The sequence below is a fragment of the Parasteatoda tepidariorum genome, chromosome 7, assembly GCF_982258835.1.
Source record: "Parasteatoda tepidariorum strain Cologne lab strain chromosome 7, Ptep-v5.0, whole genome shotgun sequence".
NCBI lineage: Eukaryota > Metazoa > Arthropoda > Arachnida > Araneae > Theridiidae > Parasteatoda > Parasteatoda tepidariorum.
This window is the reverse complement of record NC_141761.1, coordinates 51,241,241-51,263,403: the sequence shown is the minus strand read 5'-3', so window position 1 is coordinate 51,263,403 and position 22,163 is coordinate 51,241,241. Positions and strand designations below refer to the sequence as shown.

The window sequence follows — 22,163 nt, the reverse complement described above, 5'->3', positions numbered from 1 at the left end:
AAGCGAGTTAAAAAATCTTGCATACAATTATAAAACTCGATTATACAAAGATATTTCCATGTAAAATATAACTTTCATTATATACTTATTATTTTTTTATTTAATAATAGTCGAATTTTGAATTGCAAGGTATGCAATTTTTGACATCAATTTAAAGAAAGCAGTTACATATTACCAAGTATAAAATTTGGACTATAGTTCTCGAGGAATCGAATTTCGAAAAAAAATCATATTTTCAAAATTTGATTTCTTAGGAACTATTCTTTTTAATTTTGCTAAAATTTTGAATTTTGCCAATTTAATATTGCTTTTTAATGCAAATTTCAAAAACATGGCATTTACTTTGGATATAAATTACACACCGTTATGTAAAATGTGATATTAATAATTAATTAAAAACTTCATACCAGAAAAAAAAATTTATCACTAAAATTGATGAAATAAATAAACTGTTTGTTAACTGGTTTATTTAAGCAACCTCTAGGTTTTGGTTGTCTCTCTATGAAATATAGAAAATATACGGAATTTGTTTTGTCATTGAGCAATTTTTTATGTTTTTTCTATGGTATAAAGTTGTTTTTTTTAATAAAAGCAATATCTTATTAGCTCCGGAGCAATGTATCTGATGTGTCGTATCATGTCGCTCAATATCAATCCATCATAAATGAACTTAGACAAGAAATTGCGGCTCTACATAAAAGAATACAGGGCTCGAATTATTCATCCTTCAAAGACGGAGAGTTTGATGGACACAAAGGTATTCCATCGTCTTTTTTTAATATTTGCTTCATCGTTCTTAATTTGTAAGTAATGATTTAAAATTTTGTTGCATTTACAAACTTAAGTTTCTTTAATTCTTACCAGCAAAAGAAATTTGATGGGCTGAAGTGCTTTTGTAAGTTGGTGTAATAGACTTTAACTAGACTTTAAATCTTGTATTCTTAGAGATATAGAGATTTTTGTTATCATTGGGTCACATCTGGGTTTTTTTTCTTTTATCGTGTCCATGGACAATTAAATGGCCTCGTGTGCCTTCAAAAAAGCATCCGCAAGCTCCAATACATCATTACTGTAAAGGATATCACGAAGTTCTGAAGCCAGTGGCACCATACCCAGTTGCAAAACGTATGGGGTAAGGGCTGGGCACTCGAGAATGTGATCCGGGGTAAGTTGGACATCGGTGCAGTTCTTGCAGGGAATGTAAGTTCTTATTTCGTCGGGAAGAATTTTCATCCCTTTAAAGTGGTTTGTTCTTAGTCTAGTAATTGTTGACGTTAAGATTCGGGAACAATCAAAGTCAGTAATGAGGGGTTTCCTGAAGGAATGGTGGTGATGGTGGTGCAAGCGTGATGGTGGTGCAAGGTTGGTTGGCACCTCTGCCTTCCTTAGCCAAGGAGTCCGCACACTCGTTACCCTCAATATTCACGTACGCCGGTATCCATTGTGTCACATCTGGTATTTCGTAATTATTGCTAGCAGACTCTCCATTTTGACTGTTTAGTAAACTTCAGGAAGTTTGAAAAACCTCCATCTAGATTGAGAGTTTATTAACGTTCAAACGAATTTTCTGCTCATTTAATTTCTGCTTTTTATCTAATTTTTAAAGTTAAACGAAAAATGATCATCGTGGGGACCTTAATAGTGTTTTAACTGCTACTATATTTATATTTATCAGTATTATTTAGCCATATTAATAAGGATTGTTTAGATTGTTGCAATGGAATTTTCAGGCGTATTTGGCATCAATAAGCCAGCCTCCATTGCTGGTGATCCAATTATCGAAACATAATCCTGAATAACATTTTGCGATTTATTAAAAATAAATGCAGTTCAGTTGATTAGATAACAGGAGCAATTAAATTTAGATTAGATAATAATCTAGTTTATACCTTCTAAACCGATAAAAGCACCAAAATGTCGAACCATTAGAAATGGTTCGAAAAAGTTTTAATTATGCTCCCACTCTCTAGTTCCTCAGCCTCATAAAGTTCTTACTTTCATTGACTTGTATTAAAATAATACTTTTTCTTAAAACCAGCCGCTTACACATAATAGTTGCTTTTGATATGTCTTTGTAAAAATACGTTGTTTAGCTTCTCGTTTAATTAGACTAATTACCCCGATAATAACAAACTATAAAGATAAATGTTTTTAAAGTTTTTTTTTACATCTGATACGGAACACATGGTCCAGCTTTTATATTTCCTTTTTGGTAAAAGCTTGTCAAAAATAACTATCATCTCTATTTTTTTTTTTTTTTAAGTTTTCTACTAATTTCGTAAATAGCACGTGATCCAAAATTCGTAAATGGACTAGAAATTAGTCCGTTTACGAAATTTTGTTGAAATCGAGATTTTGTAGAAAAAAATTTGCTTGAGAATCACAATGTGGTAGTTGATAAACTGTGTTCAATTATGATAATTAACAGTTCTGATGTAATAGAATTTTATCAATTCAAGTCCGTTAATTTAAATCAATGCATGAATTAAGCTAAGAATTAAGGTTTCAGGCATGTTTTTCTTTCGGCAGTGGATTTAGAATTCAAAATCTTCTTTACTTTGTAAATCAATAACTAAAATATCTACTTATGAAATTTTTATTTTATTCTTCATTTGTTTATTTTTCAGAAGAAAAAAAGCTCACAGATGATGAAATGAAGCTATTGAAAAAACAGCTGATATCTTCTTTCAATTCGCAAATGGATGTGAGGTCAGCAAATAATTCACCCAAAGAGTTAAAATTTTATGAAACTGCTTTGAAATCGTGTAGTCTCTACACGATTTCAAAACTGATGACATAATTGTTGCAAATGCCACCTTTTGAATACTTTCGAAAAGGGCGCCTTTACAAACGGCTTTTCATCGATCTGAAGCTGGGTGGACCTCAAACCGCCACTGGGGATTGAACCCCAGTTCGTTACTGTGATAATTCAGTGCCTTAACCATTGAGCAATCGCGGCTCGATTGTTTTACTTCGTCTCCTTTTGAACTTCGAAAAATACCTAAATTTATTATTACCTTGCAATTTTAAAAAAATTTGAAATATTTAGTTATGCAATGATATATTTTCAAAATTCTCACCAAAAATAGAGTAGAAAAAATTCTCATTGAGGACAAAAGTCACTATTTAAGGGACTGATAAACCAGAAATGGTATATAATTGATGAATTATAATTGAGGAAGACTGGGCGAAATAATTTTAATTGCTTTATAAAGTTTGAAGATGCTTCAAATTATAACCTTTCAATGTCTCTTTTTCCTCACCCAATCAAGCAGCTCTCTTGATAATTATAAAATCACATTTTTTCAAGAATTACTTGAGCCATTTCAATAACGTTTTTGTTATTTAATGGATAAAATTTTTATTGAATACCTCTAACTCGAAAACTCTTTTTGCTCCATTTTTGACAGTTATTCTAAAACTGTTGATACATGTTATCGAAAATGATAGATTACAGAACACTTTGTATGTATTGAATTGGTGCAATGATGTCCTCGGCTTTCTACTCTGTAAAAACTGTGGTCTAATATCTAACAGAATTTGGGGTTGAAAAATTCCAAATATTGTGTAAATGAATACTTTATTTCAAGCTGATGCGGAATCTAACGTTCATACACATTTTAAAGGAATAGTTAAATCTTAGCTGCAATAAATGTTAAAGCTTACACCAAGCTCATACGCATTTACTTTATTCATGAATTATTTTTGCCAATTTTGGTGAACCCTTCCAAACCATCAGACGACAACGGGGTTTTTTACAATCAAAAAAGAGGAAATTTGTTCTCGCTTTACACAATGCTACACATTCCACAGAAAGAGTTGTAAACTCTTATAAATAAAAGGCGTATATATTTTAAGTTCAGCAAAAACAATTATATTCACATAAAAAGATTTGCATAAATCACTCAATTGTATTAAATAATTTTATAGTATTTAATTTTTAAATGCTTTTGCTTTTTTAAGCATACTTCCAATTTATATTAATATTCTTACCATGCTGAGTGTATATGAGATTTACAAGCCTATTTAATTCTAAGAAATACTGAACAGATGTGTATATATATATATATATATATATATATATATATATATATATATATATATATATATATATATATATATATATATATATATATATATATATATATATATATATATATATATATATATATATATATATATATATATATACCTTATAACGGAGATAAATAGAAAACTGGAAAAGTTTAATTTCGTAAAAGTAAAATATTTTAAAATCAAAATAATTTTTTTTCAAAAGCATTTATGATAAAATTAGAGAAAATATTCCATAATAATATATTCAAATTTTGAAAATAGGTTTCAGTAATTGAAATTATTAAAGGAGACTGGAGAGAATTTTTTGCGCCAAATTCGTGTTTGAATATTGTAAATATGAACTAATAGTATGTTTAACTAAAAGAAACTAGTTTAGATAAAGAAAAAAAAAGATATTAGATTTCTTTTATGGAAAATGAGTGTAACTATTCGCGAGTCATAAAATATGACTGGAAATGAAAGCGTATTGTATACATTTTATAATTGTTATTAGGCATTTTTGATCACTAAGTAAGTTTTTGAGCAACACATTTGAACAATATCTGTTACCTTAAGTATTTATATGCCCCTTACAATTTATTTCTGACGTAACACATTTCTTTAGACGAAGAATGATGGAAATAGACAATGCTCTACTTGCACAAAGTATCGAATTTGACAAACTTGGAATGATCATAAGCGAGTAAGTATTTTAATTTGTTTTCTAATTTACCTTGTATTTATTTATACTAAAGAATGTCAGCGGGTTTTTTCTTTGATGCTTTCAATTATAATTGCACCGAATGCCTGACAATATGCAGAATATCACTGCAAGAAAAGTTAAATTCCAAATACTAAGAAGTTTTTTTTTAAAAATTTAATAAAGATTAAGAAGATTGCATTTATGTGTAAACAATGAATTTGATAAATATGTCCCTTTCTTAATGCGGCATCTTCTGGCTATGTATCTTCATGCTCTTTCTTTATGTTCCAATATGGATAGCAAGAAATTTTCGCCTTAGTCAGGAGTTTTACAACTCACTGTAAAGTTTTTTACAAGCTTTACTTGAAGTGAGATTGTTACAAGTTCAAAACATTATACAAAATTCAATAAATTATGTATTTTTTGTAGGTGGGAAACTGAAAAAGCAGTATCAGCTTTGGAAAACGAAGATGAAGGTAATAATATTTAAAACTAGCAAATTATCAGTAAAAAACATATTTTAATAAGTCAATTATTATTTTTGTAAAACTGGAAGTACGCTTATATACGAAGTGTGTAAATTAAGTAATGGGACTGATTTTCTTTAAATAATCTTTTTCTTTTTGTTTTCGAAAAGAAGTACAATTCAAGATTGTCTTCTCTCTTGAGAAGCCAAACAGGGTTGGTAACGATTCATCCATCACACTGTACCTAAATTGTGTTTTTCACTGTCCCAAAATGACGTTCCTTGGAACGAATTTTCAATCTCGGGAAAAGGTCAATTGGATTCAAGTCGGCTGAATAGTAGGAGATGCAGTTAATGGCCAAAAATACATATATTCATATTGCTTTTTCACCGACCGCTTTGCCGTTTTAGATGTTCAGTCGTGCAAGCGTGATTTCTTTTTTTTTTTTTTAGTTCTAATTTAATTCATCATTCAAAATCTGATGAACAGTGGTCTGATGCATATTCAACTGTTCATTTTACCTATCGATCAACGATCGGAAAATTCAAAATCCCGGATTATGTCAGCATTCCTATCGATTTTGGAAAAATTAAAGGTTTTTCGCAGCATGTTTAATCTCGCATCGCCTTCCTTCCTTCTGATAGTGTCCTAATATAAGGCATTTTGTGAATTAATATTGTAAGATAATCCGAATTATTATTGCAGCTTAGTAGGTTATTTTCTCGTATTATTAAGATAAATTTCAATGTGGTGATTTCATGTGATAAGTTAGTAAACGTCTAAAATTTTTTTAAATAAGTACCTTTTTCTAAATTCCACCTATCCATCTCAATTACAATTTTCAATATTAATTAAAATTAAAATAATTTAAATTGAAGTAGATAAATTTAAAATAAATGATTACAGATACCCATATGTCACTTCATAGTGTTTTTTGTTTCATGTTATAATTTTCAAATTTCATGTTAAGTCTAAGGTAAGACGCACTTATAAGTCTATGCACGTTACCGGCCTTAAACTACTGAAAAAGCTAGTCTATTTACAAAATACTGTCATCGTAGGCTTTCTGGTATTTTGAAACAATGTCAATTGCAATGTACCAAAGTCTGAAGCAAAATTTGAGGCACTCAATGGGATACCGCTTGCAAGTAACATAGTGTGGGTACCTAGATCCTGATTGGTTGTTGAAACGTGTCCTTTGCTTACGTTAGCAACTGTTCTTTCCATTCCATTCAGAGTTAGCCAAGACCGTAAAATATCCATTTTATTAAATGACACATTTTATGTTCTTACGCAAAGATTCTTTCACTATATTTTTCTTACTTAACACAAAAACAGGCATGAAGCCATGTAGAACATAAACAAACTAATTATGCATCGAAGTGGCCAGGTACACAAAACAAAAACGTATCACGGTCAAAATAAAATACATAAACAAATAATAAATCTAAGTTAAGAAAAAGACATAGACGAGAAAGTGTTATATTTCAGCAAATTCGATGTGCGATACGGCGTTGTGAATTAGCTTCAGGTTAATTAACATTCTAACTTATGTGGAGAAACTTAGCTTAACACGTCATTTTGCTTAGAAACGATCAGCTGGCACTGACATCATAAGTCACGTGTGTGGGTATCTATGTTCTTCTTAAAGTGCAAGTACCCAATTGTTCCATATCATATGACTAATTTTAAAAAACACAGTACAAAAAATTATTTCTCAAGTAGCGTTATTTAGTACAACCACATTAATCTACTGAGTTCACACATAGACTAGGCATGTAACAGATTTTCACCTACCGCCCCTTTAATTTTGGTTGCTCCAAGGTTGCCAAATCGAACTTAAAATCGTCAGTCTCGCTAAGTTTACATACCTCGTATATAGGCAACATTGATATCTTGAGTAGCAATGATGTAAATAAATTTCGTAGAGTGATTAAGGGTAAATGATTGAAATCCTGTAAGGAAAATTCTATATTTATGGTAGTTAACGTAAACATTTGATGACATGAATCTAATATAGTCTTTAACACTAGATTGCCTAAGGAAGTCATTTTGACTGCTTTTAATTTCAATTAGAAAAACAATGATGTATAATGACACAATTTCTTAGAATTTTGTGCGACATATAATTTTTTTATTGTTAATATTTACTAACAACTTGTTATATAACTGTAAATAATATAAAAAAATATTAAAAATTAATTTTAAACACATTTCTTTTTACTCATTATTTATTCTTTTACAATCCAGTTATTTTGACTGCTTTCGGGCAATATAGGTATACACTAAGTTTCAGTCTTTCTAGTGTTAATATAGTCCAATTTCAAAACAAAAGTTCTACTGTAATTTTATTTCAATTTTAAATCCATTAAGTTTAATGTTCGACCCCTGTTATAATAAAACTGCACTACTGAACGTTTTTTGTGATGTATTTTATAAGGTGGTATGTTCACACAAATATAAATTTTTCTGCGACACTCTTTAGACTTGGACAAGTCTAAGGCACATATACTTTGCTCACCATAAGTATACAACTTCGGTCATCAGATACACTTAATATTCGTATATTTGGAAGAAAAAAATAACCTTTAATTTTAAATTAATCCTGGGAAAATTAATGCTTCCTTCAAATTTTTTATTAATATTTAAGTTTGGTTAATATTTTCTCCACTTAGGCATAAGCAGTGAAAGTGACAACAAAAACAATGCGGAAAATGACATGCCTGAACACATTCGTAATGCTTGGGAGGAACTGCAATTTATTAAAAGCCAGCACCAAAGGTAATTTAATATCTGTATTTCGTAAATGGTAAATTTTCTTTTAACACAAGGCTATATTTTCATTAACGCATTTTCTTCTGATGTTTTAGGTATATAGAAATGCGGGAAGATTGCGATACTGATTATAAAAGTTGCAAACAAAAAACTCATTCAGTTACAGAATCTTTATCAGAGAAGGCTAGTTCTCGAGAACAACGTGAATTACTTCACTTGCTAACTCGAGTTTATGAACTAGAAATTGAAAGTATCCTTTAGGGGTTCGTTTTATAGTTAATATCACAAGATTTCAGAGTAGTATGTTTTATTTTAAAATAATGTTGATAGATTTCATTTCGTTTTAAATTGGTTGTATTAATATACATTGATTAAAAAAAATTAGCCTTTTAAAAAAGATTTTATTATAAGAGGGGCCACCTGTTCTCTTCATTCACTGGCCTCTATGATTACTTTGTGGCGAAAATTTAATTTTAGACTATGTCAACCAATGTCTATCAAAAGGTACCTCTAGATAGAATCAAGTTAACATGTCTTATAAACTAGGGTTTCGGTATTTAATATTTATAGTGGTAGTTATGCCACAACTTCATAATTACTTCTGTTTCATGACGGTGAACAGATTGTTACACCAAATTTAAAAATTGCCCATTAATAGATCCCAAAACTTTTTATTGTTTAATGCAGATTTGGTTCCGTTTCTGGTTTTATTGGGATATAGTATATATATAAAATTTAGACAGAAATAACTTTCCTTGCTTAACATTGCACAAACCTGTGTTTTAAATTCTTATCAATTTTCGGCTACTTATAATCAAGACTCGTGAAATATTTACAAAATTTGAAAATAATGATTCGGTTCCGATACTATTGCAACATCATTCATTGATTTGTATTTAAAAATCTATTTTAATTCTTGAAAATAATACTTGATAAATAGTTTTCGGCAAAAAGAGCATTTAGCAATAATACGAAAAGTTAAAATATTTTGCAATTGAATATTGTTATAACTTTTGATCTTCCTTGTTAATTAAGGATCCAATTATCTGATTTTAGGGAGGGGGGCAAATTACAATGCCCCAGCAAAAATTGAGAAATGTTGTTAAATTATTTCCTTTTACTTTTAAAAACGGGACTTTATTTATTTAATAAATTATTTTCATTTACATATTCTTGATATTCAGAATACGAGTACCATATAAAAGACGCACGGCTTTTTGGATTCGAAATCACAGCTGAGGTAAAACTGTTCAAAACATATTTTCTAAAATTAAAGACGCTTATCTTAAAAAAATTATTTTTATTTTGGACATTATTTTCCTTTCTTATGAATGCTCATCACATTATTTTAATTTTCTTTTGCTTTTTTTCTAATTCAATCTCTGGTAAATCGTAACCATATTAATGTATGTTAATTTCTAAAACTTGTAATTACTTTGCATGTTGTGTTATTTAATTAAACACTAAGCAACTGAATCGAAATAATCTTGCGAAACAAAGGCAGAAAAAAGATTCGAAATAACTGTCTGTGAGTCGTCCCTATCAAAATAGTACCCATTAAAGTTTTTTCTTCTTCATGAAACTGAATATGTTTGAATTAAATCAATTTTTTTTTAAAGTTTTATATGATATTTATAAAGTTAAATGTATTGTTATAAAGTTAAATTCTAATATTCTTGTAAATATTCTTGCTTAAATGTCATATTGAAAAAGTTCATAAGTATTTTCTTTAATGAGTACGTAGAACTTGAAATGCAATCCTCTCAGCTAAGCAGAGAACATGAGTTGAGATGTCGAGATCTAATGATATTGCGCTATGACAGACAGCGCCAGCTTTGTGACGAGATTATTACGAAACAAAGAATTTTGATTGATGGTATGCTCTTAGAAATCATTAGTCATTAATAAACAAATTCTTAATAGTATTTGATAGTTCAGGGTTATTTATAATTCCTTCCGGGGTTTCGAATCGTTATAGTAAAAAAACGAAGACGAATATGGCAAAAAAGAACATATGAAATTATTCCGAAAGTATTCAAGTTTTAATTTAAGCAGTTACCGATAGATGGCAGTAACATGTACCATTGAAGCCAGTTGTAGTAAAGAAAAATGGCGTTTACAGGAGGAGGGAATTATATATAACCCTGTATAAGTGTTATCTTTAACTTAATAACTCAATCAGTTTTCGAAATCAAATTGTAAAATTAATAGTTATGTCTATTATTATGCCTATTATGTCTTATGTTTTTCAATTTTTATTTAAAATTATTATCAATTAAAATGAATATTATTAATTAATTGATTTTTTTTATTTTGAAATGAGCAATTATTAATTTTTTTACAGCTCTTGCAACTGGAGAAAAGGCAAAGAATGGTAAGTAACATTTATTTAAATGTCTGCTCTAACATAGAGTTTTTATTTCCCTAAAGTGGAGATGTTTTAGAAAAAAATTGTTTAAGCAACATAGTATTTTAAAAGCAATTAATTCATAATAAATATTTATCATTCTAAGTTGCAATCTTCACTATATTTAGAAACATAAATCCATCTTCTTAAAGTCGATCTAGTGTCTTCTATTCTCAAAAATCCAACTTCGTAAAGTTGTCTACGTTTTATCTTTTCTACAGTTTCTTTATCTTCGTTGACATCAATCTATTTTTTCCCGGTAATCCAGGCATTTACCTTATCTTAATCTCGAAAATCCAACTTTTCTAACGTTATGTCCACGTTTTGTCTATTCTGAGAATTACTTCTCTTTCTTTTTTCAATGTCGATCTATCTTTAGCTTGGGCTTTAAATTCCTACAAATATCAAAAGTTACATTTTTCCAAAATTGCCTTGTTTTTTTGTCTTTTTTATGGATCCCTTCTCTTCTTTTCTTCACCGTCGATTTTCTTCTATTCTTAAAAATACAAATTTTCCAAAGCTATTTCAAATTCGGCTTTTCTGTGATTTTCTTCACTTTATTTATTTATTTATTTTTTTTTTTAATTTTTTTTTTTTATTATTTTTTTTTTACATTGTTCTATCTTAAACTTGACATTTAGTCTCTTCTATCTCCAAGTCCAATTTTCCTGAAGTTGTCTTCTTCTTGTCCTTTCTATAGATTCTATCATTCCTTTTTTCCCCCAACGTTTTTCAATTATTAAGCCGACCGACCTGTGCAGATGTCAGGGAACTGCCCTTGCATCCGAAAGGTTCTGGGTTCGAATCCCGGGCGAGGCATGGATGTTCTTTCATTTTCTGTATTATCTGTCCTAACTGCGGGAGCAATGTTTGCCCACCTAATATAGTGCCCCTTGAAAAATGGTCAACAAATTTGCCCTTCAGATGCCTGGAGGTCAGTTCCCCAGGAGGTCAATGGAAAAAAAAAGTCAGTCTTTAACCTTCTTTTTATTATGTTCTGATATCAGAAGTTTTACATTTCTTAAAGTTGTCTTACTTTTACCATTCTATAGACTCTTCCACTTCTTTTTTCTAAAATTCCAGGAATTCATAAAGAGAAACATGAGTGTCTTAAAAATATATTTATTAAGATAATTTTAGGAATGAATTAATAAAAGCAGATAACTGTTGGATGCTGCACACATAAATGAGTGTTTTGTTTTTGGAAAGGGAGTCAATAAGTATGAATTAAACGAAATTTACCGGTAATATTAATTAACCTCTTAACGATCGGTTAATTTTCAAGAAAACGGTCATAAAAGTGCCTATTTCTTTGACTTTTGTATTTGTATTACGTATTTGATTAGTGCTGAAATCTAGTTTAAAATAAAATAACTATCTATAATTACCTTAAAAATATCCTGGCCCTGCCATCTAGTGTGTAAAAGGAGAAATAAAATTTTTTCCGGGCAGAAGAAATGAATTAGTGTTATTCTTATCGGCTCTTACTACTAAACATTCCAGTCCGTCAATATCACGGGAGCGAGAAATAGAGGGCGAAACCTCACCCCGTCATTTTCACGGGAGCGAGAAGGAAGGGGTTAAGAGAAACGTTATATAGTATTAGATTTAAATTTTTTTACGAATTAAATATCATTAATAAAAAATTATTTAACCTTACCGTTCCTACGAATTACAAATTTTTAAACGCACTATCTAATGATTTATAAGTAAATATAATCTTTTTTTCAGCAAACGGAATTTGCATTGTCTTACAGTGCTGGAATATTTCATTCATATAATGTTTGCTAATTACAATATATTGATTTATTCCAGATTTATCATATTCACAAGAAATATCAATATTTATAGTAAACATGATTCCAATATTTTGTTTTCATTAAGTATATAATTATAATGTTCTTTAATATAGACTAAGTAACTGTACTTTTTCAATATAATATTAAAATTCGACATTTTTTAAAGGAAAAATAAATGGAAACATAATTACTTATTATAATTATTCTGTGACTAAATGAGAAAGTTAAATATTACATCCATAGTTAAAGTATCTTTGAAAATTAACCGAATATTAAATTCTGCAGTTAATGCAAGAAAAGAACTGAATGAGTTGTACAGAATATATCAGCAAGAAATTCAAGATCTTAATGGAGATAGAAATTCTAATCTTGGCCAAACTAGTCCGTTTGGCAGTTTGTACAGGGTATGTAAACTTACTTTTTATACTTTTTGTGTTACAACTGTATATAAAATTTTTATATTCTTCAATTTTTTGAGAATTCTGCGTTCTCTAAAATTTTTAGCTATTTTAATCAAGCATAATATTTTCCTCTTTTTGTTTTAATTTTGTAACTTTAAGATTTTGATTTGAAACGCATTTCAAAATTTAAAAAAAAAAAGATAGAAATTTTCAAAAAGAGGTTTCTGTAGATGTGTTTGATTAAATGTTTATCAAAATGCATCTCCGAGTTTGGAATCAAACTAATGATTTTTCTTATTGTAACTCATTTTTACATCCATTGCACATTCTTACATCCAGTAGAAAAACTTCCAAGCTTAAAAATACACGAACTAAAGTTTTGATTTATTGAGGTTCTTGAAAAAGAAGTAGAAAACAATATAATTCCTATCTAATGAAGGTTAATGTTTCCTTAATTTTATTTCAAGACTATTTTGACTTTTATTATAAGTTAACTCAATTTTTTCTGCACTGAAAAATGAATTTAAGTATTATACATTTAAGTTTCATGGACAATTATTCTATTGCAGCTGAAATTTTTTTTAGTTGTAATTCGAATATTCATTTCTTTTTAAAGAAAACTTTTTCTAAATTGTTTCTGTTTTTAAAAGGACCAGGTCAATTGTTTCTATTTTTATGGACAAGAAACGTTCTATTACAGCTGAAATTTTCTTAAGTTGTAATTCGAATATTCATTTTTTTTAAAGAAAACTTTTTCTAAATTGTTTCCATTTTTAAAAGAACCAATTTACAAATAAAGAAACTTAATGGAAAACTTTGATTAGTTGTGTTTTGATAGTTTATGGATTTGCGCTATGAAATTTTGATAATATAAGGCTTTACTAAATGACATTTTGATGGTACTTAGTGACATTTTAATTGTTTTTCTTTAAGCTTTTCTTTCCAAAAACTTCTAGTTCCTTCCGTCAACTCGATGTCAAAAGCTTTTTCAAAACAATAATTTAAAAAAAAATTTCATCAAAAGTTTTATTTAAAAGCATACTTTATACAAAAGAAATTTAGAAAACTCACTATTTTTAAACCTACTCATCATATAAAAATACAAGTAAGACTTATTGAAAAATATCAAATATATTGCAACCATTGATTTTTAATTTTAAATTGTTTCTTTCAGCCACCTTCAAGTGGTTTACGACCTTTAGGAAGTAGCGGTAGTATGTTGGAGCTTCACCATTTGGACCTCAATAAAAATTCAGATTCAGGAATACCTAATCCTCTACCTCCCATTGGGAACAATGCGTAAGTAAATTTAATTTTTACAATAGTGCAGTTATTCAAAAATATAATAAGTATGGTGACTAGTTCAGCTGAAAAAACGAAGACGAATATGGCAAAGAAGAACATATGAAATTATTCCGAAAGTATTCAAGTTTTAATTTAAGCAGTTGCCGGTAGATGGCTGTAACATGTACCACTGAAGCCTGTAGTAGCAAAGAAAAATGGCGTTTACAGGCCGACCGAATTATGAATAACCCTGTATATCTTTCTGGATTCTGTTAATTAAATTAACGAGAATATACTAACATCACGTATAAACATTTAATGACAACCTTGATGAGATGCAAGACAGAAAGCATAAAACATGATCCAAAATGAAGTTACAGTTAACATATATCAATTCACAATTAATTATAGCTGGCGCCACGTCTCCCTCTTTAAAGATTTAGTCTATTCGGGGCTCGCCCAGAGTGAGTAACTGCAGCTTTGGGAGATTTATCTTTCTTCTGAGTCAAGAGACTGGTGAATCTAGATATCTGTTTCTAGCAAGCAACTATTGTTTTCTTCTTCAAAAGGAGCTTCCTTCAAATCGTCTTTCAGCTGAGGAATCTGTAGGATTTACAAGCAATTGTTTAGTTTCGTTAACAAAGTATAACCTTGGTGATTCAGTTTTTCTCTGTACAGTGCCAACCACCTTCTTATCAATTATCCATCTTGTACCTGTTGCGTATGGCTTCTTCAACATTATCCCAGACTCCAACGCAAGTGTACGGATATTGAGAAAGAGCTCCTCGCAATATTTAATGGTTGTAAAAAATTTTATCAGTTTGTTTTTGGTACTAAATTTGAAATATTCACAGATTATAAATTTCTTATTGTGATGACAAAAAAACAATTGTATGCTTTGTTCACGAATGCATAGGCTCTACTTACAATTGCAATTAGTCTATGAACCCGGTATTGTCGAACGGCGTATATTGTGGTGAGGGAGCTTAACTTACGTCAAAAATGATCTGGGTTCGAATCTTGGTCAGAAGCATGGATATTCTTACCCTCTTCTCTGCACTATCTGTCTTTCTTACTTTGAGGGTAACGTTAATACACTTTATATGGTGCTTCCTAAAAGAATTGCTCACCCAATAAATCACGCCAGCCAGGTTGCCGAGCGGTCAGCGTTTTGTGACTGCAAAACAACTGTTGAAGGATCAAACCCAGTTCAGAGCAGGAATGTTCTCACTGTGTGTTGCCCTCTGTTTTATTGTGATGGGTGACAGTGGCCATCTCTATGAATGTGGCCCGCTCTGAGACAGTATGACTTGGATCATGTTGCTTATCTCCGTGACACAGATTCACAGGTGTTCACCGAGTAGTGTAATATGAGCAACAAATCCAGCATCTTCCGAGACGAAGTTCAGTGCTTGCCGTTAGAATGAAAAAAATATAAAACCTAAGAAAAATTGTACTTAGCTTATAACTTGTCTTAAACATCTTTTCTAAGAGATCAATATCGTACTCCTGAGACAGACTCTTTAGTTATTTCTATGAGTAAAACATTTCTTATTTCTAAAATTAAGTCACAAGAAGTACAGAAGGCAACAAAAGAGGTGCAAGAGTTGTTTGCGCTGGCAATGAGAAAGGGTACTGGTAATGAGTTTCTTAGTTAAAATGTATTACCATCGCAAGCCGCAAACCTCGCCTGCCCTTTATGAACGAGCCGTTCATGCGTATTCTAACTAGTGAAATCATTTATCTAAATTATCTTAATTTTTTCTAATTTAATGTATTTGAATTATTTTTTGTAAAAAATTGTATTCAAATTGTCCTAGAAAATAACTATTTTATTGCAATTTAAAGATCTGATAACAATGATGGCGAATTGATTTCCACCTGCTTAAATGCAATTTTAGAGAATAATTATTAGAAAATATAAACTTAGCTAATTTTGGTAATTAAAGTACTGGATCAAATACGCACAAACAGCTCATCGGTGGAGGCGCCAAGAGTGGTGCGCAATGATGACGATTTCAGTCATAGATAGATAATTGATACATTTTATTTCAATCCTTTTGATGTGCCCCATCTAAAGGGCTGTAAGGCCTCAGTCGCTCAGTTCCACTACAACGAACGAACGAACGATGTGTCCCATCTCCTTTTACAATTTTGACCATTTATTTTGTAAGACCTTTTGGTCCCACTACTGTGTAATCTGTTAGTTTCTTATCTACTATTCATTCCAGCGACCATATTGACAATGAGCGACGATTGTTTATGCGAAGAAAGCGGCAACCATTCAGAAGAGGATCCGATGAGTATTCAGGAAATTCACAATTACCTCCTTTACTTCCTCACAGAAGGGCTCAATCAAGATTTTCTAACTCTTCCAATTCCACCTCATCACTGCATGAAAGAAGGTAAGATTTTTTAAAGTTCGTATGTACTGTATGTTTACATGTAAACGTTTGTATTTCTGTAATATTCAACTCGGCATCATTTTTAAACTGGATTTTTGATAATCTGACAAGTTCCCTGACCAAAATAAATAAGATTGTTATCTTCTGTAGTAGACGTACAACTCCTCCGTTCTTTGGTTTGTCAAATCAAACCTGAATAAAAGCACATTTATAATAGAATGTTTAGTGGCTTGATACGTTCGTTAAAAAATAAAACAGCTTTCTCCCATGGTTGACAGTTGTCTCCTTCATTGTTTGGTGCAAGATATCAAACTTACCAAGAAACACATTTTAAAATATTATTGTTGGGACAAAAGTATACAAATCTCGGGTGTCTAAATGATCGCAATTACCATGAAAAAGTTTATTAAAATGTTAAATACAAAAAGCTGTTGTACTCTAGTTGTTTTACCATGGAATGATAGTTTCTAAATGTTAGTCCCGGATCCAAGAAATTTTGAATTTCTGAGTCCCCTGTTTTGAGAACTTGATAAGAGTCTTAAGGTCTTGGTCTTAAAAAAATTCTACTAAAAAAATAAACCTATCAATCTGAATTATAAAACTCGTCAAAGGCGAATGAAAATTAGTGAGCAATACATTTTAATTTTTAAAATTAAACAATGCATGTTATTCGGCTTTCAACAGGTCGAATGTAACAAATTGTACCCTTAAATGTTGGTTGCATTTTTAGATGTGTAGACGAAAAGAAAATTTCATATGTTTATTCATAGTATATTTAACTCAATAATTCATGGCATACATACAGAAATTTAAAAATTAATGTATAAATAAAAAAAACTCGAGCTTCGTTAATAATATTAAGTTATAACAATATGCACTCAATTTATTGAGAATAATTGGTCTTTTTATAAGTAAAAAAACATTGATTGATTTAACACTTAAAAGACATTTCGATATTGACAGGTAGCCGCAGCTCAATGCAATATCTTAATAACTGGACCCACATGGGGGACCTGTACAAATCAAAACCCTTCAGCATAATATACATATTTAATGGATTTCGTCCCACGTGAATTTACGCGAAAATGACTTGGCAGATAGTCTTTCAAGAGCATGTTACTGTCTCTTCCCCGCTTCTTCTTCAGGGCTAACATATTTTGAATATTTTCTCAAAGAAGTAATCTCAAATTAAGACGGATTGGTTGATACCTCCTACTGACCATTTAATTTTATTTCATAACCATCGTTGAACAGCCGACCCAATTTTGAGATTACCACTATCAAAGTACAGCTCCGTATCTCTGTAATTTTGAACCCAATCCAAACGACAAGGGAGCTCCAGGATCAAGTATTGGGGAAAATGTTGCCTTCATGGAGGACTTTTTTGATTGAACTAACCCGCATTTGCGCTACATAGGAAGTGTAAAACCTCGAAAACCTCCACGGTTAGTCAAACGGCAAGCGGACTCAAACCCATGATCCGTCAGCCACTGAGGATACTTAACCATGTCGGCCATGTGCGGAATTCGTATTGACCAGCTATTGCTGGGATTCGAACCCGGTTCAATCTCATTGGGAGACGAACGCTCTGAGTCTCCACGGATCTCCTACTCACCATTGGTATCGGGATATTAGTAGGTCAGGCCTAGCCTTGACCCTTTCTTAAGAGGGGAAAATCTGTACCACCATCTCGCGCCTCGCCAGAGGTCACTTAAAGAGTTTGCGTTTTTCAGAGGGTATAAAAATATACCCACTTTGCCCCAAGCGCCACCAGGATCAGGCTTCTCCTGAACACATATTGGACTGTTTGTGACTGGTATGAGAGGAATTTCATTCATCTCCTCTTCTCGTACATGATGTTTTTGAATGATAAGGATTCTTTGATCTGATTTTTTTGAATGATAAGGATTCTTTGATTTGATTTTTTTGAATGATTCGGATTCTTTGATCTGATTTTTTTTGAATGATAAGGACTCTTTGATCTGATTTTTTTGGATGATAAGGATTCTTTGATCTGATCTGACTCCGTCAGACCAGATGAGAAGTAAGCAACAACAACAATGAAGATATTTCATGAGTTTTGAAAATAGCTGTTCGACTTTCAGTGCCCCAAACGTCTTTTTTCTCTCCTTTTTTTATGTAAGATACGTAAGTATCTGATTTTTTTCTTGCTACTAAATCAAATAAAATTTCATTCAATTTCTACTCCAATTTATTTTATTCGATAAAGGTGCCAATTTCCTATACATTCTCGTATTATTATTTTTTATAGTCACGGATATTGGTTAAACAGTTGCATGCGTAATCTCAATCATCATTTGTTAATAAAAGAATATTAATTGAACCGGAAAGACTATTCATAATCTATGCATTATTTATTTTCCAGATCGGGATCAATAGGCAGCCAAATAGATTCCACAACAAGATCCAGCTCAAACGGAAGAAGTAGTGATTCATCTGACTATAACTCGCAGGTAAGCTACCTGGGTTTAAAACTATAGTTATAATAGTTAAATGAATAACTGATGGATTAAATTAGAAATTAAATGAAAATTTTAGGAACTATTCTATCCAAATGAGAAAATAATATAATTTTTGTCACAGAATCGAAAAGTTTACACTGGATTACTTTTCAGGGATTAATTTTCAGTGTTGAATAAAATTTATTATGAAAGTGATGCGCCTTTTGTTTTAGATCTGACAAAAATATTTTCTTCTTTTTCATTCACATGAAAAACTTAGTTTTTAATATTTTATTTTATATCATTATTTTCTTTCAAATTTTATTTGTGCTTTTCGCTTACGTCAGAAAGTAATCAAAACTTCGTTTGGACGTTAGAGATAAATTGTGTCTGCATCATTTAACAAATATTTGTAACTTGTATGTACAGAGCTTCAACTGAGATTTGAGATTGAGATTGAGAATTGAGATTCGAAAAATGATGCTAAATCCACTAGCTCGAAAATGTAACTAATTTTCACTAATATATAATTTAGTTATTCTAAAAATAATTTTTTTCTTTTAAATTAGTATTTCTGTGATCTGTATGAAACTTTTAAATTTATATTTAGTTAATATTTAAAAATACAGTCAAGATCATGCAGGTCCCCGTATGTTATGACAATTTATGACAGGTAGTCAACAGAAATCTCATAGTATTATAAGTTTTCAGTTTTATATCTATTTAGCAATATTTTTAATGTATTTTAATTAATTCTTTTATATTACTGTACATACATATTCTTAATAACTTTAACTTTTCGAGTTTTTTTCCCTTAATTTTGAAACTTTACCCTCAAGAATTAAATATATTTTTGTAGTTCATGTTACATTCTTTTGAATAGTTATTTATTTTGCTTCGTTTGCATATTTAAAATAGTTTTGAAACTGAGATTTCATGCAGTAATGCATTAGTAAGCATTGGTATTGCATTTAATATTGCATCTCATTGTAAAAAAATCTCGTATTTCTTAAAGTATATTTTTTCTAAACATTTATCTCTCTCCATCGTTGTATTTAAATAGACCATAATACAACATTATGCAGGCTTGTTCCTAGCTTAAGAGCAATTTAACATTTCAAATATTTATATTATTTTACTTAGTTCAAACATGAGGACCACGTATGTGGGCCTAAAATTATTAGCCCCCTGGCAGTATAATTCATATTTTTGTTATTTTATTATGGCATATGACAGTAGAAATTTGGAACTTTTTTTTGTTATATTCCTTTATACTTCAGTAATGAATGTATGAGACAGACTATTCTTGTCTTGCAGTCGATTATTATAAGGATCGTTAATATTAAAACACTTCGCTCTATATAAAATTAAATTAGTATTCAGAACACAAGTTTTAAGCATCTAAAGCAAACTTTAAGAATCACAAAACCATTTCTGGCTTGTGAACCAGAAGACTGCCATAATGTCATATTCTGCAGTTGCGTTAGATTTGCTTGTTGGTTTCATATTGAAAAATGATGATTTTATGTTACAAAATATGCTTATTTCAAACAGAGACTACATAAATTAGACGAATTGGATGAGCCATTGAAGAAACGATTCGGAATCTTACCTTCCTTAAAGAATAGCAGGAGGCGTGATATAAGCTCTGATTCTGAGCTCTTGTCTCATTCAAAATTGCAGCGTATGTATTTTTTCTTCACTTAGATTCTTTCTCATGTTATTTTACGCAAACTGTAAGTTTTTTCTTGAAATGTTATTTCTTTCATAATTAAAATTCATACTGATTCAAACTGATATTCATACGGATAACTTTACTTGTACTTTGATTTGTCTGTTGACCTATTTTAATGATCCATTGTATTTGGCGTATGGGCCTATTGGCCTAGGCCGCTGTATAATTTCAAAAATTTTACTTCCTAAGATAAAGCTTTAAATAAAGCAGGCAATATATGATATTTCTGTATTAAAATATGTAGATTAGAAAATATGGGAAAAATAAATTTAAAAAAATTTCATTTATTAAAGGCAAATAATGTTTTGATTAATTATTTTTGATTAGTACCTAAAAAAATTTTAAATTTTCATTTTGAACACATTTTACACGTTTTGGGATTTTGTTATAGTGTAACATTTCTCTTTTTGGTTATGAAACAAAATTATCAAGACTTAAATAATAAGATATTTATATACCATAAAATTATCCGAAAGTTTACTCCAATATAATATCTTATCTCTCTTATAATTTTTTATTGTAATTAAAAACTCCAGCCAACGAAAATGAAGCGAATTATGTTTTCACGTAGACAATCACTTTGTGGAGGCACATGAACAGAATATCAAATCTTAAAATATTATTTTTCAAGCCATAAAATTATATCAAATATTGTCCAATATATTGGACGTTGAGTCTCGTTAATCAATAATGTGCATTTTTCACTCAATGAAAAGCCCGGTTCGAAAGTGAAGTAAGCATGTGATAGTTGATTCCAATTTTACTTTCTTAAAACTTGTGTAAAGCTAAATTGAAGAAATATTTTTTTCTCTCCTTACATTAGGTTCTGACAAAGGTGGCACAAATGGTAATAAAAAACTGCATCCTGACGAGCGAAGAAGACATGAGATAACAGAAGACAGAAGGACAAAACAACAAATCGCTGACAAAACTTATGGATATTGATGAAGAAGAAAAACTCAGTGCTCTGACTTGTAGTGATCATTTTATGTGTTCATGTTGTAAACCTCTAAATAGTGGCAGTCAACATAAAATTACTGCAGAACTGAACGAAATGAGGATTGCAAAAATGGAAGTATTTTAATTCTAATCCTTTGGAATCGTGTTTCTTCCAACTTCAGACAGACTATGTAAAATGTGCTTCCAGCTGAAATAAATGTGAAAATAAAATGGGCATTTGTTAAAAGAATCGCACATGTTAAATGTTCCCTGTCATGAAAAAGTGTGAAGTATAGTTTGGAGTGCTTTTTTGTAAATTGGGTACCTGAAAGATTAGTCAATTGTTGTTGTCAAGCTTAAAACATCTGACTAATGCAAAAACATGATTTTGGATCGAAATTAAGTTTATCATAAATTTAGAATCCCTGTAGTCGTAGCCTTCTGAAAATACTTTTCTTTTGTTTAATCAATGCACTCCAATTATTTACAAAGTTATAGCAGTTCTTGTGCAAGGTGATAACAGTGGATGGACTAGTGATTTTAAGTCTTTAAACGCGTTTATCTCAATATAAAATAACTGTCTACAATTTTTCATGAATGTTTATGATAATAGAATACACGTTTTGAACTACAGACTAAGAGAAAGAAATAGAATTTAATTTTTTATGTTTGCTTTTTCGTAAAGACTCGTGCGAAAATTTTTAAATACTTTAACAACTTTTTAAACTAT

The 22,163-nt window shown here is 30.3% G+C and overlaps 1 protein-coding gene across 1 annotated transcript in view; it reads left to right on the top strand.

The window, feature by feature from the left end:
- The window catches only part of LOC107450648 (kinesin-like protein KIF19), a 78,155-nt gene extending 56,475 nt beyond the window's left edge, over positions 1-21,680 (top strand). Inside the window, exons 10-23 of the mRNA XM_087167831.1 lie at positions 607-757; positions 2,628-2,709; positions 4,682-4,759; positions 5,189-5,235; positions 7,902-8,007; positions 8,097-8,251; positions 9,746-9,877; positions 10,346-10,375; positions 12,493-12,611; positions 13,783-13,907; positions 16,124-16,297; positions 18,684-18,771; positions 20,314-20,443; positions 21,318-21,680. Coding sequence (XP_087023957.1) covers positions 607-757; positions 2,628-2,709; positions 4,682-4,759; positions 5,189-5,235; positions 7,902-8,007; positions 8,097-8,251; positions 9,746-9,877; positions 10,346-10,375; positions 12,493-12,611; positions 13,783-13,907; positions 16,124-16,297; positions 18,684-18,771; positions 20,314-20,443; positions 21,318-21,439 — 1,539 coding nt within the window. The 3' untranslated portion in view covers positions 21,440-21,680. The remainder of the gene's footprint in view (positions 1-606; positions 758-2,627; positions 2,710-4,681; positions 4,760-5,188; positions 5,236-7,901; positions 8,008-8,096; positions 8,252-9,745; positions 9,878-10,345; positions 10,376-12,492; positions 12,612-13,782; positions 13,908-16,123; positions 16,298-18,683; positions 18,772-20,313; positions 20,444-21,317) is intronic.
- Positions 21,681-22,163: the final 483 nt, after the last annotated feature.